The sequence below is a fragment of the Trematomus bernacchii genome, unplaced genomic scaffold (genome assembly GCF_902827165.1).
Source record: "Trematomus bernacchii unplaced genomic scaffold, fTreBer1.1, whole genome shotgun sequence".
Classification (NCBI taxonomy): Eukaryota; Metazoa; Chordata; class Actinopteri; order Perciformes; family Nototheniidae; genus Trematomus; species Trematomus bernacchii.
In genome coordinates, this window is record NW_022987564.1 from 18,756,201 (window position 1) to 18,783,943 (window position 27,743).

The 27,743-nt window shown below is 40.2% G+C and overlaps 1 protein-coding gene across 5 annotated transcripts; it reads right to left on the reverse strand.

Annotated features, from left to right (window-relative positions):
• Positions 1 to 55: 55 nt before the first annotated feature.
• Positions 56 to 27,434, reverse strand: LOC117477636 (zinc finger MYM-type protein 4-like). 5 transcript variants are annotated; one of them, XM_034124353.1, is made up of 27 exons: positions 27,359 to 27,434; positions 22,366 to 22,951; positions 21,182 to 21,331; positions 19,656 to 19,738; positions 19,385 to 19,531; positions 18,697 to 18,935; positions 18,088 to 18,262; positions 12,572 to 12,775; positions 11,698 to 11,848; positions 11,486 to 11,601; positions 10,889 to 11,068; positions 10,313 to 10,463; positions 9,783 to 9,955; positions 9,558 to 9,702; positions 8,806 to 8,922; positions 8,673 to 8,704; positions 8,450 to 8,594; positions 7,795 to 7,907; positions 7,477 to 7,696; positions 5,043 to 5,261; positions 4,790 to 4,899; positions 4,456 to 4,618; positions 2,916 to 3,067; positions 2,473 to 2,587; positions 2,115 to 2,369; positions 1,506 to 1,632; positions 56 to 1,361 (listed from the first exon to the last, which is right to left on the reverse strand). In XM_034124353.1, the coding sequence occupies exons 1-27, from the start codon at positions 27,398 to 27,400 to the stop codon at positions 1,115 to 1,117; spliced, it is 4,557 nt and encodes a 1,518-aa protein (XP_033980244.1). In that variant the 5' UTR covers positions 27,401 to 27,434; the 3' UTR covers positions 56 to 1,114. The 5 variants fall into 5 exon arrangements, with proteins under 5 accessions (XP_033980244.1, XP_033980246.1, XP_033980242.1 ...); XM_034124355.1 differs by having other exon boundaries at positions 27,366 to 27,392; XM_034124351.1 differs by lacking the exon at positions 27,359 to 27,434 and adding an exon at positions 25,994 to 26,670.
• Between the last annotated feature and the right edge of the window lie 309 nt (positions 27,435 to 27,743).

The window sequence follows — 27,743 nt, forward strand, 5'->3', positions numbered from 1 at the left end:
CGCATACAACAATTCAACAACTTCCACCCCGGTAACTGTTTTCACATAAAACAACTACATTTGAAAGGATTTTATTCAAAAACAACATAGAATAGAAAATGTCAAGAACATTGGCAGCCATACTTTAAGGAATGGGGGTTAATATAACCAAGATATACATGACAGAACAGTATTTTTTTTATAACGCCAGGGACTCAAGGTTATGTAACAAGTCCATGTATGAGAGGACAGTACTGAAAACAGTAGGCCCTATGTCCAAAATGCAGTCATCAACACTCACTTCAATGCGTTCAGTCAACAAAAGGTAACTTAGTGAAATGTTCCAGTGGTGTGAGTCTTTTCAAACATGATACATTGCTTTAAAAAAATGTTTTCAAATACACTGAAATTAATTCCTAAAATTGGTTAATTTGTCTGCGAGTGAGGCAAGACGAAATGTAAAAAACTATTTGAATCTTTCAGTGAAACTTCTTTTCTTTTGTTGAAGTTCAGTTTCTAACATTTTACCAAGAGCAAATTGGAGAAGCCTGTTGAATCATTTAAACCAGCAGATATAATGGAAGAATGCACAATCACGGCACATTTTGGTAGTATTTACATTATGAATTCCTATGAATTCTATGAATTATTTTGTTATGAAGTGTGCTTCCTACATTTTCATAAATGACATTCAACCCTTAGGGTTTAACAATTGCGCCGCTCTTTGACTGACACAAAATCATAGTATCGATGCATTGTTAAAACTCAAGTATGTAAATGTTGGTCGCCAATTTACATCTACATCACAGTTAGCCGTTTGTCTTCTGGACATTTACTCACTGATAACCTAAACCAAAATTGGGAAGCTACCATCTAGCAGATAAAATACAGTATAGCTTTGTGTCCAATTGAGCAAGTAGTTGATAGTCCGAATTCTTAGTTGAGTCTTCCATCTCAGTTCCAAAACAAGGAATATCACTTGAATTGCAGTTCTGAAAATGGTACTTATGCTCCATAGGGATTATTCTGTCCATTTCTGTTTATTAGGTCATATTCAAATGATCTAATCTCTTTATTTACAATATTTTCACAACAAGTTGATGCACCAATAAAAAGGTATCTTCCCGCATCACTTTCACTCTGAATCCCCCTCTTCTTCCTCGCCAGGTATGTATGGTAGATCATCGGGTTTCTTCTGCTTTATCCCTCCATCTTTCTTCCTCCTGACATGCAGCTCTCTGACAGTGAGGATGCGAATGAGCATGTTTTCCTTTGTGCTGTCGTCCAGTGGGCTGGAGGAGAACCACAGGGGGCTGTTGGGGACGCAGCAGCGCTCAGGCTGAAGGAAGAACAGGTTGGTGCGCTGTTTGACCGACTCCGAGCTGGATGGAAGACAATTGTAAAATATCAACATGGTGAACAGCATTTTTTCACTTCTTTCAAGTTCCTATACAAACAATAGGCAGGTGCCCATTTTATAATTGAAACAGGCTGCTGTAAGTAGTTTGGTAACGGAATATACCCACCACTTGGAGAGGTAAAACTCGTAAAGTCTGACTGGACAGCGGAGAGGGTTCTCTGTGTTCTCCATCATCTCCAGGATATCCTCTTTACTCTCCTCCTCCTTACGCCTCTTAGCTGGAACCTCTGGATCTTGAGAGGACACAAACACAGTTCAAACTTTTTCAATATTTATACATCCAAAGTTGGATTTAACACGTACCTGCTGGTTAAAAATACTATTAATAAATACATTTAGAATAACAGTAAGATGTTTACAGTTATGTGAATCTACAGCCATTCAACTTGCACTATATAACTAAACTAACAATAGACACAGATTAACTTTTGAAATAAAACGTCCATGTATTTTTACAAAAGATAATACTGTCTGCAGTGTTTAAAAAAAATGTTTACAGGATGAAAAACTCTGTAAAAAAAAAAGACTAATTATACAATGCAGTATTTGACTGCAAAATAATGGCTTGACTTTCTCAAAGACTTCTTAAAACACCAAATTTGTGATAGTTAAGTTAAGATTTAGGAAGACTTTTGAGGTGTTTTCAAATATGTTTTAAATACATAGTGGAATGGAACAAACAGGTATTTATTTTAACCCTAGGCCATTCTGGTACCTGGCTCTGCCTCTGCCTCGTTTATGGATATTGGGGGGTAGAAGCGCAGGAAGGTGTTCTTGCTGTTGTCATGGTTGGTTTTGGTGCAGCGCATGACGTGGGCGAAGGACAGCTGGCGGTGCTGCTCCACCGTAGTGAAGCCAAAGTACTTGCAGCAGAAGAAGAGCAGAGTGTTGAGGAGGACGATGGGGGAGTACGCCCCCAGCTGTTTACATTCCCAGAGAAACTCCTCCTCTACACGGGAATGGATATAACCTGTAGAGAGGGAGGAGGGCTGTCAGAAGTCTGATCACATGTTTGTGTCAAACCAGGAAAAACGGAAATATTGACAGAAATTGAAAGAACATGAATAACTCACCACTTGCTGTGATTGAAGGTTTAAAATGTCTAAGATTAGTAGTGAACTCTGTGGCGAACTTGTTGTAGAACCGATCCATGAAGATGTTCTCCACACGACCGTTTGTAAACAGATGCTGAGGAGAGAGGAACGGTTCCAGGGTCACAATGAGCACAATGAGAATAGTCAAGCAAGCGTCAATATCATTTCATTGAATGAGGAGAATATATGTACGAATATTACCTTTCTTGACTTTTTGTGATTTTATTTAGTTTCATTATTAGATTAAAAACCTACGAGAACGAAATCAGAGCTGGAACACAAGTGCTTTTATTGTGAAGAAGTAAAAATAAATTATTTAAGCTTTGTTACCATTAGAAAAAAATGTGTATAATAAACCCTCATCAACTAGACACATTCTGAGCTGTTTGGTCAAATTTTTCCATGAGTGTCCTATGACTTGCCTGCTGAATGCCGAGGCAGAGGTAGAAGAGGCTGTCGGCGGAGTACGGCTCTCCATTGGGTCGTTTCACCTCACTGATGAAAGAACAAAGACCGTAGCTCAGCTCAGCCGTGGTGCAGCTGAGAACATCCTCCTTCAACTCTATCGGGCGAGCTGAAATCAAGATATAAGCAGTCAACAATGAACAAAGTTTAAAAAGATATTAACAAAAAAACATGGGCAAAAAGATAGTATATAAGAGAGTATGTCACAGTGAAAACAATCACCAATCACCTGAAATATGAAATATGTGGCGTCAAAGAGAGGGGCTTTAAATCAAAGGCTTTCAAATAGCTGTTAATAGGCGCTTTCACACCGCAGTACTTTTCCCACAAAGGTTCATCAGAACTTAGTTCATGAGAACTCTTTAGTTCTCATGAACTAAGTACAGATCGCGTTCACACCGGAATAAGTCCCTGAGGGAGGATTAGGCAAATGAAGCCGCTGACGTCACTTCTTCTTCTTCTTCTTCTTCTTCTGCTTTGGGTTTACTGGCAGGCCGCAAACAACTTCACGGCGTATCCTGTCACCCGAAGTCCCCGGCCGGAAGTCCCCGGAGTTGGGGACTGGCTTCAGTAGAAGCTGCTGGGACTCCCAGCAGCTTCTACTGAAGCCTTCCGAGTAAATCGCCAGAACGCCGACACCTCCTCATCTCCACCGCTCCCATGTTTTCTTTTGTGTTGCCATAAGTTAGTCTCTCTGCGTTTGTGCGCTGGGCGAATGCTAATGCTAATGCTAATAATGCTAATGCGAGGATAATAAAATGGCGGCTTCACAAACTTTTTGGGAGTTTTACGGGGCGTGGTTTGCATTCCGCCCAGCCAATCAGACATAGGAACCTTTTTCTCCCACGAAAGTCCCTGCTCTCTAGCAGGGACTGAAAAGGGGGTAAAAAGGTTCTGATGAACTAATTTTAGTTCTGGATTTTTTTGGTGTGAACGCAACATTTCGGGACTAAAGTGGGAAAAGTACTGCGGTGTGAACGCACCTATTGACTTGAGGCCTCGAAAATGTGTTTAACTTAAAATGGATAGTTAATCAAGATTACAAATGTTATGTCCTGTGAGTTAGCTCAGTAACAGACAATTATTTTAATGTATTTATCTGCACTAGTTTGACAATTAATCGTTTGGTCTATAAAATGCCAGAAAAAAGTGGAAGATGTCCATCACAGATTCTCAAACCCAAAGGTGTCTTTAAATTACTTTTAAGACATTTGGTCAGTCAAAAAAAAAAAGCAGGAAATCCTTATATTTAGCAGAATTAAAAAAATCATTTTCTGCTTTGTTAGCATGTCAAAAAACTTTTGAAATTCTCACAGACAACAACCATCAAGGTTTTTTGTTGTTGTGGCTCAGTCAATTGGATTTTCCCTCTTGGCATTTGAGTGTTCCAAAAATAATATTGTTCACTCGATGGAAACACTAGTGCATTATCAGGTTAAGTAAAATAACTATCAGTCTCGGCTTTAGTGGTTGTATTTACTTTACTTCCAGACTTACAACCAAAGCGTGGTTTCTCCATGTTGGGTTGAGCTGGCCTCTTCTGGATCCATCGCTTCCAGGCTTCAACTCCATATTCACTCTGCAGTTTTGGGACCTCTACTGCCTCGGCCTTTTGAGTCGACACTTCAGCTGTCTTAGACGAGCGCTTTGGCTTACGACCCTTAGACAAAATGGAGACATAGAAGAGATTGACTCCAATAAATAAATACAATGAGGGTGAGACAACAAGCCATATAGTAGGTATTCCCAGTGTCTAACTACACATTTAAGTACAATCCCATCTTGTCTTAAATGCACAAGCAGCCTCCTTTCTGTTTCCCCAGGCACCTACCCTTTTTTCTCTGGCTTTCCTGTGAGCTTGTCGTCGCCTTGGAGTAGCAGGCGGAGGGCTCGGGGTGCGCCTGGACTCGTCTCTTAAACGGGCAATTTTCTCCAACATTTCTGGGAATAAAACCAAATGAAACTTTAGACATGCCCACCAAACGATGTGTTTTCCCAAGCACTTCAACTACCCTCTGTAAACACAGGACAAGGGGGAGATCAAATTAAAATGTTGTCGCATGCCATAAATGTGCAAACCTCACCGACAGTGAAGTCTGCTTCGATGTCCAAGGCAGGGTTGGGCTCGGGGAAAGGCTCATTGGTCAGGCCCAGGGGAATGCCTATAACGGGGTTGAGCTTCTCGTGAGCGTGCGGCCGACTGGGAGACCTGACAGCTGGATCAGAGGAGGCTTCCTCCCAGTTATTGAGAAAACTTGCCAAGTCTTCTGTGTCTAAGTCATCACTGTAGTTACTGGCGTGATCTGTGAAATAAACATGAGAGGAACTCTTCATATAGTGTGACACATGATATTTATCAAACTAAAAGGGAAATAATTTTATGCGACAGGTAATGGATACACATTTATCTCGAATTTCATTATCTTTGAGAGTCACGCAATTCTTTCCTTTTCCGTACACTGGAATAATATCCTGAAAAATTGCCAGTTTACTGATTTTTAAAATCAAAAGTCAAGTCAAAGTCAAAGAGATCGAAATGACGTTTCCAACAATCCCGAATGTAAAATTATACAGTTATGTGTAAAAATATGTATAAAATATGTATATCCTATATACACAATCAACCGACACATTTACACATATGCACACATTAAGATAAATAAAAAAAACACGACAATCAATATATACAAAATAACAGTCACTTCAATATCAATATCTTTGGTGCAAGATTGTCCATAAAATGTGCATTTATTGCAGATTGTCCATAGCAGCGTAAAAAAAGTGTCTTTTGCTCTTGTGCTCCTACTAAAGTATTTTTAGATATCTCCAGAGTATTAACCCCCAAGTTTTTACCCCACTACATTTGATCTTGAAGCTGTAGTTATTCTGTAGATTAAGATGTTATATACAAAAAAAAGATGCAACTCATTCATATTATATATTATTCAATGTCTAAAAAGCAGAGGTGGGGACTCGAGTCACATGACTTGACTCGAGTCAGACTCGACTCGAGTCAGACTCGAGTCGCATATTTTTTTACTTCAGACTTGCTTGACTAACATTGATAAAAGACTTGGCTTGACTTTGACTTGGTATTCATGACTTGAGACTTGACTTAAGCTTGAGACAGATGACTTGAAAGGACTTGACTTTTTAAAATTAAATATTTGCGTTTGTTTTTGTAGTGATATATTACGTTTAGTTTTTTCGAAAAACGTGATTGGGTGATTATAGAGCCATGCGCGCAAACCTGGCAACCCACTAGACGGCAGGAGTGTCAGTTAACATGGCAGCGGCTAGCGTTACTCCAAAAATAGTGAAGTTTGGATTCAAGGATTATGTTGTCGATGACGCTAATAAGAAGAGAACAGCGGTATGCAGGGTCTGCAGCATAAAGATCAGTGACACGACCACCACAACATCCAACTTCATTCGTCACTACAAAAAAAAACACAGAGAAAGGTGCGTGAATGTGTTGTGTTAGCTAGAAAGCTAACGTTAAGTTTAAGCTACGTTAGACTTGGTTTAAAATTGATTAAGCATTGCAAAGAGAAGACAAAACGGTAAATGAACACTAGAACCGCCAAGGGATTGATTTGTACTAACCCCGATACTGACGGGCTGTCAGGAGAGGGAGAGAGAGAGGGAAAGAGATGCCTCGTTTATTTCCCCTGTGTTATTCTCAGAAGTTAATGTACACTTTTGAATAATGTAGTTCATCTACTTTTAGTAGTTTGTTTAAATGTTTTAATTATGTTGTTTTTGTTTGTAGAAGTGCATCATTCCTTGATTTATTGTAAAATGAATCTGAACTTTTTGATCTGTTATGATGATAAACTGAAGCAATTTCTAAATGAACCCAATTAACTGAGTTTTAAATCGTCCTACTTAGTTCATAAGGAAATTATGAAGAGGAACAAATTAAATGATTTGAAAGTGATATCTATGTAGGTGCTGACGCTGTTGGCGGTTCTAGTGTTAACAGACATTTAAATTAAATATGTGTAATGGCAAATGCCATATATGATTTTCTTACCTGGAATTCTGCCTTTAACAGACTTTTTGATTGAGTCCTAGCTATATTGTCTGCAGTTCTAGGGTTAATATGAATCTAATATGATTGTCATCGGTCTAAATTAGATTTCAAATGATTAACTGTGTATGTAATGAAGATCATAGTGTGGGTTAAATCCATTTTCATAACCACTGTCTTTTAACGGATTTAAATGCGGAAACTGGGCTTATTCATCAGAATTTCGTATGACTTGACTTGACTTGCTTGACCTGAGCAATGACTTGACTTGACTTGCTTGACTCTCACCACAGTGACTTGGGACTTGCTTGATACTTGTAGGTCAAGACTTGAGACTTGCTCATGACTTGCACATGTAGGACTTACTCCCACCTCTGCTAAAAAGTGACTTTACCCTTGTCTAGATTGATTATCCGAGTTCCCTAATGCCATTCTTTCTTTTCATGTTTCCTACTAAACTAAAACCTCAAAATGTTCTCTCTTACCATCTGGAGCAGTTACTTGTTTTCTGTCTTTTCCCGCCACCTTCTCCTTTGGTCTCTCCTCCTTGTTGCTGTTCTCATGTTGTTCTGCCACCATCTCGGCCATGAGGATGAGCTCTGCCTCGAAGGGGTCGGACGGGATCTTTTGCTTTATCTCCTGGATGGTTTCTAAGATGCGTTCAGCGCTGTCCAATGTCACAGGCAGGAACATGGGTACCGGCACCTAGGGTAGGCAGGAAGGAAGTAACAGAGTGTGAGGGGCTGTAAGGAGGATGGCTTACACCTACTTTTGAATAATTATTTTAAATGAATTTGACATACTGGTAATGGCAGCCCCACAGGTTGGGGGGTAAACTGGCTGTACATATTCATGGGTACAGGAATATACACCGGCACTGGGACGGGAACGATCAGGATTTTAGGAAAGATGTCGTCTGTAGAGAGGGGGAAAATAAAGACAATGTCAGAGTTGTAAAATCAAAATTAGACGGGATAGGTCAATAAAGAAGTTTCGGGCCAGCGCCTTCAAAAGTTGTGATAATCAGGAAATAAGGATTTCATTGTAGGCTATTAAGTACAAAACAACACTGCTTAATATTTGTAGGGGTATGTAAAGACAAAGATGTATAAACCAATACACACACAAACAGAAAATTGAAATGGATAATATGTTTTTTTAAGTTTTAGATTTACCAGTTGGTGCCTTCTGCAGGAGAACAGTCTCTAATTAAGATTTTATTTTTATTAAAATACTGATTTGTATTAAAGTATATGCTTGCAGAGAGTTAAAGCATTTGTAGAAACATTCATAAACAACTTCAAGTTTTCCAACTCAAGGTCTGCTACCGTTATTACGTATTCAGACATGATTATCAAACATTACATACAAAAACCAGCAATGACATTGGTGTATAGTCTATTTGTTTGACTATGGAGCAGAGATGTCGTTACAATAGGAACAACGTTTGGTAGTTACCCGTTTGTGCTTCAACATCGGCTGTCTGCGTCTTACAGGAAATCGCTTTGTTCTGCACCAGCGGTCTGCAGAGCACGGCCTTGTTCTTCAGGATTTTTGGGCGGGAAGGAGAAGGAACGTTCACTGTATCCGTCTGAACACTAAACTGAAGGAGGAAGTACATAAATAGTAACAACTCCAGAATAAAAATACTTCAAAATACATATAAGATACAACAACTTACATTTCCAAAGCTCTTGGGATGACAGGATGTGCCTGTTGAGACAATGACAGAGTAAGAAACCATCACATTCAAATAATCGAATGAGGAAATAGCATGTTTCTTTCTTATAGGTTTGAATATAGTTCATAAATACCTGTGTTTGTGTGTTGTGTACTTGTCTGGACAGTTCTGTTGGAAGCGTTTGATTTCTCTGTTGGAGGTCCTGCAAGTGAGATGACACTGGCGATGACGGGTGTGGCCTCCGCTGTACCTGAAGTAGGAAAACACCAGTGGGATATATAGCTAATACAATTCATAACATTTTTATTCATTTGCGCATGCTTTTATTTTTATTTTTTCAAATTCCAATCCTATAAAAAGTATTGTTATTGTGTAGCCAAAATACAGAACAAAAATTTGCCAAATTAAACCTACTAAAACTACTATTTTTGACAGCTAAAACAGCATAAAAAACACGCATTCAATTTTAACAGGTTTTAAATCTAGAATATGGTTTCAAAGTTGTAGTTTTGACTATTTTCCACCAGCTGAAAATAGTTTATAATGGGCGCCAAATAGATTCAAATGTTTTGGTTGCCCAATTAAAAAATGAAAATGCAGAACCATCAATGTTACTAAACATTGACAGACTGCGACATAGGATTTAGTACACAGAAAATAATTAAAATTCATCATTATTCAATTAAAATAAAAAAGAATAAAATGTTTTAATTGTGTCAGGAATAATTGATGTAATAATTACTGTAACCTTTTTCTTTTTTACGTGGGCATTTTTTCCTCTAAGGACATCAGATCAATATTTTTTTTCAAATGAGGGGACAATACTGTATGTTAAAAAAACATTATTAGAGGAAAATAAATTGAGCGGCAAAAATAATTCCACACCTTTGACGATTTCTCCCTGCGTGGCCACTTTATCGCAGCAGAACTGCAGCTGACAGGTCAGATCACAGAAGTGTTTGACCTCTCCCAGCATGGGAAGACTCTGCTTCAGTTTCCCTTTGCGGCCGCAGGTGTCACACTTTGCAACCTGAGAGAGAAACAGTGAATAAACATTTAGATCCATTTTTTTTTTCTTCCACCTATGATTTTAAAAGCTGCATTGCTTACGTGGCAGAAGAGCATGGTGTATTTGGAGCGGCACTCGTCAGAGCAGAACTCCTCGGTGGAGCCTCCGTACTGAGCCGTCACCAGCTCCTTGGACACACTGTAGCAGTAGGCGCAGGAGTTACAGTGCTTCCCCCAGCTTTTAGTCTGGTCGTGTCTGAAGAGGAGCTTACATCCTGGGAGGAAGGAGAAGGGAGGCTTTATCACATCAAGTGTGTTCTTTAAACATATACAACACAACTTGTACATAATTATATTCTTTGAATGTGTTTTTTATTGTCATCAGGAAATTAAATTAGCCAAATACTATTATAATATTTTTGACTGTAGAATGTAAAAGAAAATTGTCATATACATATATATAAAAAAAGCTTCTCCCCAGTTTAAGTTTCCTGAAAGATTCCATATTGTTGCTGTCTGGTGCCACTGTGTCAGTGTTTACAATTCTAGAGTTTAATCTTAGTATGTAAAAAAATCGTTTCAGACAGTTATTGCAATTTTTAGTATGTATATATTTCCATCTGTCTGGTTACCGTCGCTGCAGAAGTAGCAGTCTCTGTTGTCTATCCTCTTAGCGTCTCTGGTGATCTTTTCGATCTTACAGTATTCACACAGGCTCGTCACGTTGTTGTCTTTCTTGAACTCGTGAGCACAATCAATGCTGCACACGAAAACCATTTGGTCCTGCACACACAGAGGTATTAACATTAGGCATGTCAGTATGTACATCAAGTTCTCAACTGTCAAGGATAAGATACAAAAATTAACTTTTTTCAAATTCTTCAGGATTATGATGTATGGTTTATCCAACATTGCAATCTTTACAACACCACACTTTCTGTGTATTTTACAGGCAGTGTAAGACCTGTTCAAATTATCGGTTTTAGCAAAAAGGAATCCCAAGAGGGATTGGGCCTATTTACAAGAAAACAACATACTTGGAATTCAATTAAATCTACAGATGTGGGATTTGTCCATGATTAATACTGTTACACCTTCTCACTAACGTGTTGCATTTCCTGTTTACCGCCAGCTTCTGTGGTGTGATGAGATTCATCCAACCTTCAAAGTGGAGAAATGTGGTTCCTTGACAAAAAAAACCTTGTTACCTTGATCTGGATGACTTCAGGTAGAGATTGTATGTTGCGGGCACACTGGAAGCAGTTCAGTTTCAGTGGTGCTTTGGGGATTTCTTGCTGATTTTGGGCGGAGGTGATCTGGATTTGGGGTGATCCGACAGGCAACTTGGTAAAAATATTCACCTGTGTCTGGGACTTCTTGAACCTTTCCTATGGCACAGAAAACAATAAACAAGAGTGAAAATTCATTCATGTAGAGTTTCTAGGCAGAGTAATTAATGAGCAAAACAGCAAACTACACATTTTCAACAAAGGATAAGAATTGTATGTAGTGATAATAACCATTAGTTGTGTGGATATATTGGCTAAGTGCGTATATGCAAATAATTGAACCGCAAGAACAAGAATATTCAGAAAATGACATCTCTTTGCTGTTACAGTATACAGCCTTGAAAACCCGGAAAATAACCTTGTTATATAACAACATCAGAAATCCAAGACGATATCTTACCTTATGTGTCTAATATCACAATATCGATACAATATTGATATATTGCCCTGCTCTAAATTTGTATTTACTATGTAAACAATAATCAAGAGTGTGATTTAATAAGTAAACCTCATTACCTGAAAAGCCATGACACAAGGCAGAGTGCAGAAGTTCCTGATGGAGGTATCTGACATGGCCAGGTGGTAGGCGGGGACTGTGTTTTTCCCACAATTATCACAACTCACCCGAGCACCTACAAAAAAAGAGAAGGAAAGAGTATTACAAATATTTTAAAACATCAAAGCAGCCAAGAGCGAGGTAGTAAATCTGTCTTGTAAACTTCTTGTACCTGATGCACTGACGGACTGGACCTTGAAAGCCATCACACAGCTGCTGCTGCAGTACAGGCTCACTGAGTTGTCACTGTTCTTGTTGTGAATCATTTCTCCCATCGGCCGGGTAGTGTTACACATCACGCAGGGCTGGTTGGTCTTAGTGTTCTGTTATGAAATGACAAGACAGACATTTGAGGACTTTTAACAATCTTTTGCTTTGTGTTAAGTACATGTTTAAATCTGCGTGTCCAGGCCACAACTTTGATGCTCACACTGTACGGATCAGACCATCTGTAGCTCATACTGAACATAAGCACAGACTGTCTTGTTTTGTCCAGTGACTCTTCTAATAAAGGTTATTGCATAATATTCTATTATACAGAAAAATATATTAAAATGTTTTAATGAAGCCAGCATTACTTTCAGCAATTCACTATTGACGGTAACAAGAATTCAAGAAAAACATGGAGCCCCGGGTGTTGTTCTAATATAGTTGGGTAAGTAAATGTGCTCTATTGTTTAGAGGGTCTCTATATATTTGGCACACTTTAGCCATGCTGTAATATTTAAATGTGTTGTTTATCTCATAACGAGGGTTTCTGGAATTCACCTCTTGCAAGTAGTGAAAGAACCACATTTGTTTATAACTACAAAATCTGCTAAATAAAAGTAGTAAATGTGTCACTTAGTTAATGTATGTAGCCTTAGTACGCTAAGCAAACTGTAGCGTGATTAAGTAAACTGTTTAAATCTGTTCTCACATATTTACACATCAACTTTTTTACCATTTGACACCACAAATGATTAGCAATACATTGTTGAATATTCAGTTTTATGACCTCCTTGCCATATTCTGCACCAGTCTGACCCTGAAAGTCATATTCATACCTCTTTGTACTTGGCCAGACACTCTACATTGCACAAAGTTTTGTGGCTGTCCTTCAGCTTCAGCATGAGCGATTTCTTGAGGCAGTATGAGCCGCAGTTTTCGCAGCCAGCCATGGAAAGTTTGTTGACTTTCCGGAAACGGTTGAAGCAGGCGTCGCTGCAAAGCTTGTGGACAGCACCGCTCAGGATCACCTCATGTTTGCTCTGCAGGAGGGAGGACAAAGTGGATGTTATTTCAGAAAATAATCCTGTCACTACAGAAAGTGTAGGTTACAGGGTCAGCAGTTCTCTGTACTACTTGTGTAACATTAAACAATGCAGGTTTTTTCAAATCTAATTTAATACTGAAGATGCCACATTTTTTTTGTATTTAATACTGAAATTCCAGGATTTTTGTATTGATTTATAACAAAACAGAAAACGCTGGCTGCCAGACCAAGAAAAAAGTTATGGAAAAATTATTTCTTTGCATTTCTTTATCAAATGGGACACAAATAACCACAAACAATTTTTTATTTTTTTACTGACCACAGTTTTATTTTTATGAGCCTCTACCAACTGGTCGAGGTGGCCTTCTATGGTAAAAGTGCATCATATACAGTTCAGTATTTGTATGCATCAAACTCAAATAAAACAAACACATTTTTTTCTTTTATGGAAGATGAACAATACATACAACCAGTATGAGGAATCATGGAAAAAGTGTTTTTCATAATAAAAAAGGACTTGCTCATCTTACTGTATATGCTGAATTGGCCTAACAACAAACAACTGGCCTAACAGCAAATGTCAAAAGTCAAAGTCAAAGTCAGCTTTATTGTCAAGAATTCTACATGTGTTATACATCCAGAAATATCGTTTCCCGCAGTATATATCCTGTGTTGGCCTAACTTGCTCATCTGTGTGCAACAGCACAAATTATATTTTTGGGGCATTAGATTCATTACCATTTTTTGTGGTATACTACAAAGCATTGCTGGCTAGCATTCAAGCACAGAAAAACCATGCATTTCCCACATTTCCATCTGGACACTCCCTTTGGACAGACCTTGCACCGGCCCCGCATCTCACTGTGAAGTGGCCAATGTCCACAGTTGTCATAGCGCACATTTGGTGGTGGTTGTTGAGCTGTCTTGGTGTAGTATTTATTTTGAGACATGGGTGGTGGTGAGGAGGAGGGGGGTCTTCCGACTTTGGCTGGCTTATTGACTTGCTTCAAACTGTGGGCGACCTCCAGGCGAAACCTTTTGAGAGGCATGGGTTTCTTGTTCAGCAGGCCACAGTCCCTCTTGTAGACCAGCCAGGAATTTGAGACAGATAGGTCAAGCATGTATCCGAACAGGGGAAAGTACCATCGCCTTGCCTTGGCTGGGGTCTTGTATAGGTGGACCAACATGTCGGAAAGATCAATCCCGCCCATATGCTCATTATAGGCAGGAATGAGTGAGGGGCATGGGATGGGAATCTTTGCCTTGGCCTCTTGGCTCCACCGCTTGACAGTCGAAACAGGCTCGACCCCACAGGCATTGCTTAGAAGGTTGACGCATTTGTTGTCAAACCATTTGACTGCGACGACCCCTTCAGAAGATCTGTAATCAAAAGCTCCACGCCCTTTCTTCATCAGCTCTTTGTCTGTCATCAAGGGAGCTGTACCGTTGCGGTTTTGTCGGACAGTGCCGATGCACTTGATACCCAGTCCTGAGTGCAGGTTCTGGATCAAGTTGAAACTGGTGAAGTAGTTATCACAGAAGACGATTGAAAGCCGTGGCAGTTCTATGGTTTTGCACAGCGTTGTCACCACTTTGGCCCCTAGAAGTAGCTTCTGCTCCTGCTCACTTAGGGCAACGTTGAAAAACGTGGACGCCCCTTGATAGAGCAGCATGTCATGAATGATCCCAGAGGAACTGGCCCGGCAGAACAGTTTGAAGCCCCACTTGTCTGGCTTGTTGGCGATATACTGGCAGAGATTGCCAGCCCTTGTGCCCTTACATGCCACCATGACCTCATCCACACTCTGCTTGTAGGTGGAAGGGATCTTGAGACACTGCTTACGAAGCATCTCGAAGAGTGGGCGGATTTTGAGGAATCGGTCTGGGCTGTCATTGAACTGCTGATTATCACTAAAATGAATAAACCGGCGTAACTGTTGAAATCTGTTCCTCAACATGATATCAGCAATCAAGTTGAAACGTGACGCTCCGTGCCAGTAGTCTTCCATGGCTGGGAAGTGGAAAACACCCATGAAGAGTAGTATTGCCAGGAAATCTTCTATCTCTTCACAGCTCGTCTTGATCGGGTCTCCCAACTCCTGGGCAGAGTAGAGGTTGGTATGGTGAGTGATATGTTCTATCATCTGGTCAGTGAAGATTGTTTTGAAGTACTGAAAGGGTGTCTTTACTTCATCTGGGGGTTCAAACCTTGAATCAGGAACCTGGAATTGCTCTATGTCTTCCTTCTTCCAGATTCTCTCAGTGCCTTCTTGTGGGCCAGGGATCTCCTCTAGCTCCTCCATGGAAATTACTTTGAGGGTGTTTTTCCCTCTTCTCTTCTTCCGGGGAGGTGGTGCTGAAGATGTGCTTGTGGAGGCTTCCGCATTATCAGATTCAAAAGGACACACTTCTTCGAGAGTGGGCAGATATTCTGGATCATCTATTTCATTATCATCATCACTGAGATTCTCTGCGTCAGAATCTCGGGGATTCTCTGGTATCAGAGCCAGAAGATTACGGGGCTTTGTTCCATAAAAGCGGTTAGCGTCCATCTATCAATTATAAAAACGGAAAGAAAATCGCAATTACAAACCATGTACTATTATAATACTAGAAATATGTTTACCCCTGTCATTACAAACAATAAGATGGAACATTATTGAAAGTTAGATATTGTTCTATAAGGCCTTAGCTATGAATGCACATCAAACAAAAAAAACTATATACAACAAGGTGAGCTCAGTTCAGCTCTTTACTGTAAGTTTAGCTACATTTGTAAAGCACTTTGGGCTGCATTTCATGCATGAAAGGTGCTATATAAATTATTATTACTATTTCACTCTGAAACTCATAAGGCAGTACTAGATTTAGTAATATTACCATGAATCTAGCTATTTATTCACCATATTTGGAAAACATCTCTGAAACTCTGAAAAAGTCATATTGCTAGTTTTACAATAAAAGGCCAATTCGAACGGTTGGTTGAGCATATTTTCAAAAAAATAATTACACCCTTGTTAAAACTTTGTTTGTGCATCAAGTTATCTAATTCTGTATGTGCTCTGACACTAAAATATATCAAATGATATGCTTACCTTACAAAAGTTGACCAAAAAAAGAGTGATTTCTTCAGGAGTGATTTTTAGCATACCAACTTTCTCAGTAGCCGCTTTCACACCGCAGTACTTTTCCCACTTTCGTTCCGATATAGTTCCGAAATGTTGCGTTCACACCAAAAAAATTCGGAACTAAAATGAGTTAATGAGAACCTTTTTACCCCCTTTTCCATCCCTGCTAGAGAGCAGGGACTTTATGGGGCATTTCCACCATGGCGCGGAGCGCGGTTTAAGCGTGCCGTGTCGTGCCGGGCCCGTTTTTGGTTGCGCTTCCACTAGGCCTAGTTCCGGCCTGGGGGTACTTTTTCACCTCTTTTCTGGCCCGACAAAATCGTGGTTCTATCGGGGCCAACAAACAGGGCTGAGTCGGGCTGAGTATGCTAAACTAGAGAGAGAATCGCTGGCAAGGGGGCTACAACTACAACAAGATGAACATATTTGACCGTGATTTAATTGTAATGCACGTTTCAAAATGATGCCGAAGTAACAACATACTGATACCGGTTAGTAAAGACTATGAATTAATGCTTTGACAAGTCTGCAGACAGACGGCAGGTGAACAACCTTTTAAAATGCGTGTTTTCTAGATGGAGATTGGCTAAGCTAACGCAATATATGCTCCGACCGTCCACACTCACAACAACGGCCTTTCCAGACATAAATAAAGCAGCGACTGTACTCGCCATGACAGACAGTCTGTGGTTTGTACTTGTTTAACTTTTGTCTAGTTTCTGAACAGATATGAGGAGCTGTGAGCTTGAGTGCTAACAGCTAACGGCTGTGTTGTTTTTCTGGGGTTCTCATTGAAGATGACGTCACGGCTCCGCCTACACTGCGTTACTATAGTAACTACCCCAGTTCCTAAACTGTAATGGAAGCGCAGCATGAAGTGAGCCGGCCCTAACAAGGCCCAACGTGGCCTAGCAGTACCGAGCGAGGCCGAGGCCGACCGTGTGGTGGAAATGCGGCATAAGTGGGAGAAAAAGGTTCCTATTTCTGATTGGCTGGGCGGATTGCAAACCACGCCCCGTAAAACTCCCAAAAGGTTTTATGAAGCCGCCATTTTATTATCCTCGCATTAGCATTAGCCCAGCGCACAAACGCAGAGAGACTAACTTATGGCAACACAAAAGAAAACATGGGAGCGGTGGAGATGAGGAGATGTCGGCGTTCTGGCGATTTACTCGGAAGGCTTCAGTAGAAGCTGCTGGGAGTCCCAGCAGCTTCTACTGAAGCCAGTCCCCAACTCCGGGGACTTCCGGCCGGGGACTCCGGGTGGCAGTATACGCCGTGAAGTTGTTTGCGGCCTGCCAGTAAACCCAAAGCAGAAGAAGAAGAAGTGACGTCAGCGGCTTCATTTGCCTAATCCTCCCCCAGGGACTTATTCCGGTGTGAACACGATCTGTACTTAGTTAGTGAGAACTAAAGAGTTCTCATGAACTAAGTTCTGATGAACCTTTGTGAGAAAAGTACTGTGGTGTGAATGCGCCTATTGGAAGCTAGCTGAAGGGCATTCTGTTCGAACCACAGTGATATCTAGAGGTTGTTTTGTGCATAACATGTCGACCAAATGGTAGAGATGGCCGAATCAGATGGAGTTAAACTTGTTCAATAAGATATCAAGACACAATATGTGCACTACCAAATGGTGGCGCTGGCTGTTAAAGGGTTAAAGCTGAAATTGCAGGATTCAAAATTGTATTTGTTAGAAATATTTTTTCAAGATTGTTCAATAATCAGATATCAGATGACTTTTGAGGCTTAATGCTGTAAATCAAACAAAGATTGATTTACTCTCTAAAAGTTGCACAATGTTTATAATAACCTTACTTTAAAAATAAAGATTATATCTGGGTTAATTATTATTTGTGAAAATAAGCAGAAAATAAATCAGCAACCTTTTTTTTTCTTACAAAATGTTAAACTGTTTTTTGTAACCTTTTGACCAGCAACAGGGGTTGGACACAAACATCAGCAACCATTTTGATAATACATGAATCATTTCAGTATTCTTTACAAATGTACAAAACAAGACACTTGTTCTTGAACTTTGGGACACTACAATGCTGATTCGTCACTCTTTTTGACCTTTTATAGACCAAACTATTCATATGTTAATCAGGCAAATAAACAACAGATCAATAGATAATTCAAATAATATTGAGTATGAGCACTGTTGTGTTTGACTTACGATGCAGTATCTGCTGCACATGCTGCAGAGTGACGGGGTTAATTTTGGTTGAGATGATTTTTTGATGGCGTCTTGCTTGAAGTTGAAGCTGGTCAGGCAGTTCTGACAGCAGAATTCTTTCACGCTGCCACTAGCATCTGGAGCCAGGATGATGTCCTGAGGCCGAAATATCAACCTGGGTCAAAACAATAAGAGATACACATTCAGTTATAGTTTATTTGGGTCATGATCTTTCACAAAATAAGCACAAGTTTATTTTTAAGATAGGTCTTCCATAACATGTCTTCCATCTCACTAGTGAAAAGAACAAATCCAACAAACGCAATTAGCTTTAGCATTGTCTACTTGTGATTGAAGGTTTCCTCTTCAATTCACCACAATTGAATTAAAGCTTTAGATAATACCTTATTTGCATATTTAAATATGATATTTCAGAAAGCTTGAGAAACAGAAAGTGATTGTCTTACTGTAATTAACAAACTGTGAAAGTTTTAAGGTGATATCAATTGCTAAAACATTTTTACCATGATAACCTGGAGTCCCCTTAATATTAATTGTGTCAAAGTGTCGTTAGTTTTGAAAGAAGTTACTGTTTTCTGTCTAACTCACTTTTGGCAGTCGTGGCAGACCTTAGTGACTCCTTTGGCTGCGGGGAGCGACGTGGTGAGGCAGGAGGTGGAGCAGAAGAGGGCGGGGGAGCCCTTCCTCTGGAAAGCAGTCTGTCCTTTGATCAGGCTCGACTTGCAGTTGGAGCAGGACATGTGCAGGGAGGAGGGGTTGACGACGGGCAGCGATTGAGCTTCAGCAGCTGGGGTCACAGAGAAGACCGATCCGATCCTCAGGTCCTCCTGTCAACAACAGAACAGGAAAAAGGATTCAGTCGTAGTCGGGATTTGACATTTTACTGGGTATTCCATTTGAAAAAGTGGGGGTAATTTTATATACGAGGACTAGAAATGCGCTCACTTTTTTTTGTCTAAAAAAAAAATGTAGAAAGGTTATTTGTTTTATTTTGAGACGTTTAAAATGTACCTGTTAATCAAACTCAACTTTAGCATTTTTAGAGTTGGCACAGGGATCCAAATATCCACACAGGTGATTAAAATCTTAGGGCAAGAGTGTCAGATTATTGCTGTGCTTGTAAGAGGGTTTTTTTTCTCCACCTAATATGGCCATTATGTTACAAGATTAACATTCATAGTAAATAAAACTTGATCAGACAAAGTAAAATTGTTGTTATGACCATTCAGATATGAGACTAAGACATTAAACTGCCATCAGAAGGCTTGTGACCTACCTTTGCAATATTGGGCTCATCTTTCACGTTTGCAGTGGATGTGGAAGATATCAGAGCTTGATCATAATCTTCATCTATGGGCTCATCCTTCACCTTGACCAGAGGTGGTGAGGGAGACGACCTGATTGGCTGGTCAGCAGCATTTTCCTGCAATAGGGGAACACAAAAGAAAATTATTGTTGTTGTTTTAAACATCCATGGTAAAATGACATCCAATGTGTTTCTATGGACTGGTTTTCATATACACATTTAAGTGGATTGTCTTACTTACTCTTACAGTGTCTAATCTTGGTATCGGCAGGTTAACGACTTTTATCCCGTTCACTTCAGTCGCTGGTGAGGATATGTCCCTTCCTACAAGAACATAAGCAACATGTTGATTTGTTAACTATGTGAATACGTTTTCAAATTAAGTAATATAGACAATGCAATAATCCATTTATTGCAACAGTGACACACAAATAAAAGACAAAATCATGAAGTATGTGATTGAACCAAAATCAAAATGAAAACACAACTGGACAGGAGGATGTAAGGAAGCATCAAGATGCTAGTTCTATTTTATTTGTGGAATGCTTATGACCTGTAATTAAGTAACAAGAAAACGTCACTGGTTGGTAAAAGCCTGCAAGTGTGATGAGAATTGTATACGTTAATCATGAATGCACTTAATTTGACCCCAAACCCCATGCTCTGAGGCCCTTTCTCATTTCTCTAATTCCCCTCCTTGACTCCCCTCCTCGACTCCTATCCTCGTGTCTTAGTCCCGCCCACAGGAGATGCGAGCGGAGGAGTCGAGGAGGGGAAGGAGCAGGCGGTTAGAGAAATCATCTCCTCTGAGCGGTCATTTTAAAGAGACGTCCACTAATGATGACAGGAGGCACAGCAGCCCTCTGTCTGATGGACAGAACTGTGTTCATGACGACTTATATATTTACTTTTAATTCATTCACAGTGCGGTATAATGAGACAATAACAGGCTACAGGTGCAGGCATATATACACACACATATATATTTATATAAATATATACAATTTCTGATTCAAATAAGTATGAGAGCACTCTCATAATAACATAAGACTATCAGAGACTTGAGGGGGTTACCCGACATGTCGTTGCAGTGGACCTTCTTAATCTACCTTCTTTGGGGGCCCCCTTCTGGTCCGGGGCCCCAGGCAGTTGCCTACCTTGCCTGTTCGCAAAGGTGCGCCCCTGTGTACAACACGCACCTACAGCTCCTAAAGCATATAATATATATCAGGATACAGCCGTTGTGTATTTTATTATGTGAAGCACTAAATGGTTTTAGAAAAATATCGACTCTTTGTTTGTAGATATCGACTAAACTAAAGCATACAAATAAAGAGAGTAATGTAGGCCTGTTATACTGAGTGATATATATTTTACACACCGCTGCTTTCGCCACGGACCTCACAGCTGTTCTCACTGGAAACATTGCGTCGCGATTAAAGCAGTTAATAAAATAATATCCAGGGGATGCATGCAGAGCTGTCATTGGCTGAGATAAGTCCGGCTGTGCGTCACAACTCTTTGAAACATCACTGTTGTCGGAAATACATCCGCTGATGATCCGCAGAGGACCCATCAGTGTATCCTCGATTATAGCTCCTCCTGAGAGCCTCCTTGATGCTCGATCCTCGGTTCTTGATGTGCATTTAGAGAAATTAGATGTCCTTCAACATGGCGCGCTGAAATCCATTTCCGGGTCACTACCGGAGGACCGAGGATTCGAGGAGTGGAAATTAGTGAAATGAGAAAGGGCCTGAGGACACTTACCCGTACTTGTCGTGGCTTCAGGAGGTGGAGACGAGCTGGACCTCAGCATATCTAAAGCCACTTTCACGTCCTCCACCTGCTCCTCCTCTGGTGGGGGCAGTACGGGGGGTTTCACATCAACTTCCTCCTCAACAGCATCACTGTCTAACACTGAGGATGTGAGGGAACATTTAAAAAAAAAAAAAAAATTAGTTGGATGATATAAGATAAGATAAGATAAGATAAAAAGGGCTTTTATTGATCTCCGTAGGGGAAATTCTGGTGTTATAGCAGCAACAGAATAAGACAGAAACACAGATAGTACACATGGAATAATAAGAATAAAAATAAAATAAGAACAAATAAAATATAAATAGCAAAAAGGTGAATGGACATACAGTATATACAGATATGTATAAAGGTTACATATATATATATATATATACACATTACAATATGCAGGTAACACTGTGGTGAAAGTCCTGTCTGCATATAGTGCACATTTTATTGATATTGATATTTAGTGCAGGTTAATTTTGATATAAAGTGCTTTGTCTACCTTCTCAGAAAGATGCTGCTATGTTTCAAAATGTTTGGACGATAAATAAGAATGTATAAAGTATTTAATAAGCAGCACTGAAAACAATGCGATCACCCTTTTAACCTGTTCACTTAAATCCACTCCTGGGAACTTTCGCTACAAAAGGTCCAACAACTTCATCAATCTGAAGCTCGGAGGTGCGGAAAAATGGAAGTCATGCATCATAGAATTTTTTAACAGGTTGTGGCTGAACCTGGCACTGGTGACAAAACTGATTTACCACTCTCCTCTAGCTCTCGTTTGTACTTACAAAGAAGTAAGGTGTATATATCTGTCTATCTGTCAGCAGGATTATGGAGAGAAAAAATTGCCAAATTTCATTAAACTTGATGAAAGAATGGAGCCGTGGTCAAGGAAGAACAACTCCGAAACTGATATCAATGTATTGTTTAGGAGTTCTGAGCAATAAAATACAACAAATCTTCTTTAAGCGTCCATGTATCCAGATTAACACTTAAAGCTTGTGAACACACCAAAGTAGGAAAAACAACCTGTCATCCTCTGCCAATTTGACTACCCAGGAGCACGTTATTTCACCATTGAAAGGTCTGCGTCATGAAACAGAAAACAACTGTGATAAAAAGTGTACTCTGCTTAACTTTACCTGTATGAAAAATGGCAGGTGAATGGCTGCAATCCTCCTCCATTAAATGATTCTCTTGCTCCTCTTTCATCTGAGCTTCCTGTTCCCCCTGATCTACTGTACCAATGTCCATCATCTCATCGAGGTCCTCTGCTTTAGGAACCCTGGATTTACTGCCAGGTGACCCCTGCTGAGTGCCTTTGTCCTTTGTAGTGTCCATGTCTGTTTCCATGTTTAAGTTTGTTATCTTCTCAACAGTATTGTGCATATTTGTATCCTTGCTCATATCAGGTTCTGCAGGATTTTCCTCTGAGCTCAACTCAAACTCTTCCTCGGTTTTCACCTGACTACCTTCTTCTTTCTCAGTCTCTGATGTGCTATTTGACCCAACACTGTGAACCATAACTGTGCTGACTGTCTCTTCAGTGGATAAAGTCTCTTTATGCTCAATTTCTTTAATTTCTATTTCTTTTTGAGCAGCAACAAAGGTATCTTCCTCTCCATGTTCAGAGAGTTGTTGAGAAGCTGTGTGAACAAGCTGTGGTTCTCCAACATCTGCAGAAAATCCTGGCTCTGAAACAGCCTCCATAGACTCTCCGTCTGTTACCTGTGAAAGAAACAAAAACCTCCCATTATGTGCAATGCTATTGAAAATAAGTCATACACATATCAGTATAGAATGTTGCGTAATTACTTAGAAATTATCAATCAGAAGTGTTTATCAGATAAGCTATCAATTGGAAAAATCAATTTTCTTGTCCTCCATTTAAAACAATGATACTTTTGACTAGCTTTTCTTTGTTAATGTTTTTTGTTATTAAAGGTCATTCTCAAAAATGTTTTTAATGAATGTTTGCTTTTATCACATCTGTTTTGCATTATATTGTCCTTATCATATCTGTTCTTGCTATTTGCTGCCTCTCTTTTGTTATGCACTGGATTGCTTGGTTTTATAGTGCAATGTTTGAACTTCTCAACTTTGCATGTTTTCATTTATTCCCTCTTATCTTCAGTTTAAGGTAAAACTTGTTGAACTACACACTCTGTATGACATGTGCTTCATTCATAAAGTTGTATTGTCAATATATGTATAAAAAAGGAAAAAGTGAAAGAAAAAAGTAAATATACCGACTAGCTGATAACACAACCAGTGTAACTACGGTTGCAGATATTATATCCAAAATGCATGCATAACAAATATAGTTATTATAGAACTCGTGTTTTAGAAATGTAACCTGACATTAGCACGCCCAGTCAGCCGTGTGTTAACCGTGCTTCCTCGCCAACAAACACGACAACACAGTTAGCTTGTTGCTGCAAATGCAATGTAAACACAGCTAGCATCACTGCTGCAGAGCTGTTAAGACAACAACAGCGGTGTTATTACCTCCTGAGACGCTTCCTTGGATGTGGCCATGTTACGATGATGTGTTGACTAAACACATGAACTGCAAACAAGAGAAAAACTAGCTCACCAGTCGCTAAGCTAATCTAGCTTGCTTTACAAGTCTGCACCATGGTCGGCACACGTTTCTGCCGTAGTCCTCCACAGTGAGCTAGCCTTATAGTAGCTCAATAACTAACCGCTTTGCTAATGAAATAACTTTTCTAGTTGTGTTATGTTGTATTAATTTCTTCATACAGCAACGTTATGAGGATGTATATAATGTATACAGCCGTAACAACGTGCAGCGTATTAGCGCGCCAGCTTCTTGGCATACGGGACTTGATTGGTAGTGAGCAGTGGGTGTCCATCCCCGGTTTCCGTAGCCGCCATGTTTGCTCCAAAATTGGAGTTTTGCAACTAAATATGCGAGTATCTGCGTTTAAAAATGTGGTTTACATATACTCTGCAACCATAAAATACTTTTAATATGATCCCTTAGTACATATGTTGCATCCAGTCTATCACGTTGCAGTGTTTTGCTTCCTTGAGGTTTAATGGTAGACTCAGACTGCAGCTCAAGGTTTAGGGGCATACAGCCACCTACTGTACCGGAGTGGGAAGCATCATGATTTTATATATTTTTTATATTATTGATTGAACACATTGCACAATGCACATGTCATACATACTCTATAAGTAACCAAGTGAAACATTCATACATTCAAACATGTGAGTAAGAAGGGGAAAACAGCAGGAGCTGAAAAAAAACTTAACTTAAAGGTGGGGTAGGTCATTTTGGAGAAACCAGCTCGAGATCGCTAGAATTTGAAAATACTCTGGGTGTTTCTCAATCGCGAGTACGCTTGCTTGGTAGCACATGTCTGCCGAGCATCTTGCTTCAGAAGCGAGTCAAGAATACTTCCTGGCATTCGGAAAACGAAGTGTGGAACACGCTAGCAAGTGTGCGTCATATTAGAGGCCCCGCATTACATCTTCCGCCACAGATTTTGGGAAATTGGTCCGTGCGCAAAGCATTGTGGGGATTTTAAGACCGCGAAGTCTACTCATGTGCAGACTCGATATTTCTCCAAACGGAGTACGCCGGGCTCGGTAGATTTCCAAATATACTGGAGATTGGAACAGTACTTCGGCGGCACTCGATGACGTAGTATGCTTGAAATAGTGGCTCTGAAGCAGCTTTACTCGCGATTGAGAAACACCCACAGCCGGAGAAAATCTGCCACTTCCTTACAGAGCCCCTCCTCCAACACACACGAACGCGCACATGACCAATGAGGGGACGAGATAAGTTTGTGCACAGATGGAAGGCTGACAGGCAGGTAGGCCATCCAGTTATTTTAGCCGGGCCGGCTAAAATGATTGGTCGTACTTTTTACAGTACTACGGCTTCCACAGATGACATTTTTTTTATGGATTTTTTGTCAAAGCACGTAAGATATTCATTGCTATCGGGATGTTAAGAGCATTCCATGGAATATAACAAAAAGTGTATCTCGAGCCGGTTTCTCAAACTTACCTACCCCACCTTTAAGTTATTATAATAATTATAATGATGATTGATAATAATAAATATAATAATAATAATTACAAAGCCTCAATTTGAAATTATTATTATTTAAATATTGGCATTCAAAAATGTGTTCTTACGGGCCGTCTCCACGGCAGCGTTAAAAAAATCTTGGAGGTGGGCGTATCTGAAGCTTGGGGATTGTTTTGCGATCAACCAATCACATGAATCTCCCGCCCGCGACATACGAAGCCAAAAAGCCCGAAGTAAACTGGATATAAACTCCCCAAAACAGGCGAAAACATACCACTGTCTCTGCCACCTCCCTCCATGCCTGGCTCCTCCGGTTTATATCCCGGTAGGTCTGGTCATAAAGCACCGGGTGATTGATTCGCTACCGCTAATTTCTCCTCCATTTTTTGGAATATGAGGAAATGATCTGCGGGATATCTCTCCCAGCATACACGCCGTTTGATTGGCTAGAGCTTGAACTGTCAGATTTGCGTACACGGGATTTGATTGGCTGACGCTTCCTCCTCAGCTTCAAAAGTTGAACATTGTTCAACTTTGGATCTTGAAAATCCTGAGAATCTCCGCTCGCCTGCCCACAATGCATTTCGGCGAAAGCGAAAAAAAGTGACGTCACCCCATTCAAAGTGAATGGGCAGAAGCGTTTCAAGATTTTTTAACGCTGCCGTGGAGACGGCCCGTTACTGTTTGTAAAGCTCCCTAACCTGCATTTTCAAGGCTTCGTTCTCGTCGGCCACCTGATTTGCCATCACTGCCGTCGCTGGATTTAAAGAGTAGTCATGATCCGGCGGCGCAACTGTTTCCACCTCGTACTCAGCTGTCAAGTCCGGGGTGGGACTCTCTGCCCTCGGCCGACGCTCCCAAACATTACGTCTTGGTGTAGGTAGCTCGTAGTTATTCCATGCAAAGAGAACAGGTGTAGCTCCTTTCTGTACTCTGTTCAGTCCTCCAGCTGTGACCAATAAGTCTCCTGGTCGAAAATGCCTACTACACACACGGGTATTTTTTGTGGGGCTGAAATTGTCCCTACGGACCTTGATCAGCCACTGAGCCTTTACTTCAGCATCAATAGGAAATGAATGGAAACTTATCTCCCGATTATAACGGGACGAATTTGTACAAAGGGGTACACAGCAATGTAGTGCCGACTTTCTTACCCGCTGGAAGGCCAATCGCCTTTCTTTAACCTTTCCAAATCCGCTCATTCTTGCTCTTGGTGTCTATGTCAAAACAAACTGTCAAAACTCTGTATTCAAACCGGAAGTACTCGCCCTCACTCCCCCACCCGCCGGAAGTTGATAGACGCCATCTTGTAGGCTATTCCTGCTGTTGAAAAGGGGACTATGGTTGCGGTCGAATAATCCAAAAATCAGCTCCTAAATTCTAACCCTATCGTCTATTCCTTGACCTCTGAGTGAAACGTCATGGGGTTAAGGGATAGTGGATAGGAGAATTCAAAAGGACTTAGGAGAAGAGACTGCGGTACTTTAGAGAATCCGACTGCACTTTCACTATCCGACGTGTTTATGATGCTCCAGCGGACGTCATAAAGTGCGTCTGCTGCTGTGGGGAAACTACAGTTTTCTATACAGCGGACTACAACATGGATGTTTAATAAGAACGAGGGACTACTGTAAACTCATCTAGAGACTCTGCACCGTGCTCTGATGCTGTTGTTTTATGCTTTATGAACGGGGACAACAGAGAAACATATTCTTCATGACCAAAGTTGGAATTGAAATAAAAAAGGAAAGTGAAACGTATGCTCGTCACCCTCTCCCTCCGGTCCACATTAATACAAATGATCCCAATACGTATGATTGTATGAACTATGAAAAAATCTTAAAATCAATACAAATGTATTTATTATAAACGTTAGTCCTTAACATCTATCACTGTGTATATCACCATTCAAACATCTTTTAAAAGTTGAACAAACCCCACACAGCTCAGTAAAGACTGTGAAATGTTGACTTTATTTGATCATTTCAGTAAAAACTAACGTTCATATTTCTCTTTTTGATTATAATACTGATGAACGTTCAAAACAAAGCACTTTGGCAACTTACCACATACGTTTTAAAATGCTTAATAAGCACCGTAACTTTCATGATATCATTTCTCGTTCATAATCGGTTGTTTCCGTGAAGGCATTGTGGGGCAGCATTTTCTCCTCTCCTTTCGGTTAGGGAGGTCCAGTGGTTCCTAAGCTAAAGGAGGTTATAAAGGAAGTTTGAAACCTCCTTTCCTTTCATTTAGAGAATTCGAACGGCACTTATCATGGCTGCCACTGAGGGACTTCCGGGTCATTTCACTCCGTTAGGAAGGTTCCTAAGCTAAATGGACTATTCGACCGCAACCTGTGGTTTATTTGAAACAAAAATGGTGGAATGTATCTCAGTATGCTTCATATACTCAATTACTATGCTTAAGTACAATTTAGAGGTATTTATA

What these genes read in the sequence shown, in the direction of transcription:
- LOC117477636 (XM_034124351.1), bottom strand. Translation starts at nt 26,494, where the DNA reads ATGAGCGGATTTGGAAAGGTTAAAGAAAGGCGATTGGCCTTCCAGCGG. An exon ending in GGAAAGCCAGAGAAAAAAGG is followed by an intron (nt 4,619 to 4,789) that starts GTAGGTGCCTGG and finishes ATTTTGTCTAAG; the next exon opens with GGTCGTAAGCCAAAGCGCTC. An exon ending in TCTGCCTCGGCATTCAGCAG is followed by an intron (nt 2,588 to 2,915) that starts GCAAGTCATAGG and finishes CTCTCTCCTCAG; the next exon opens with CATCTGTTTACAAACGGTCG.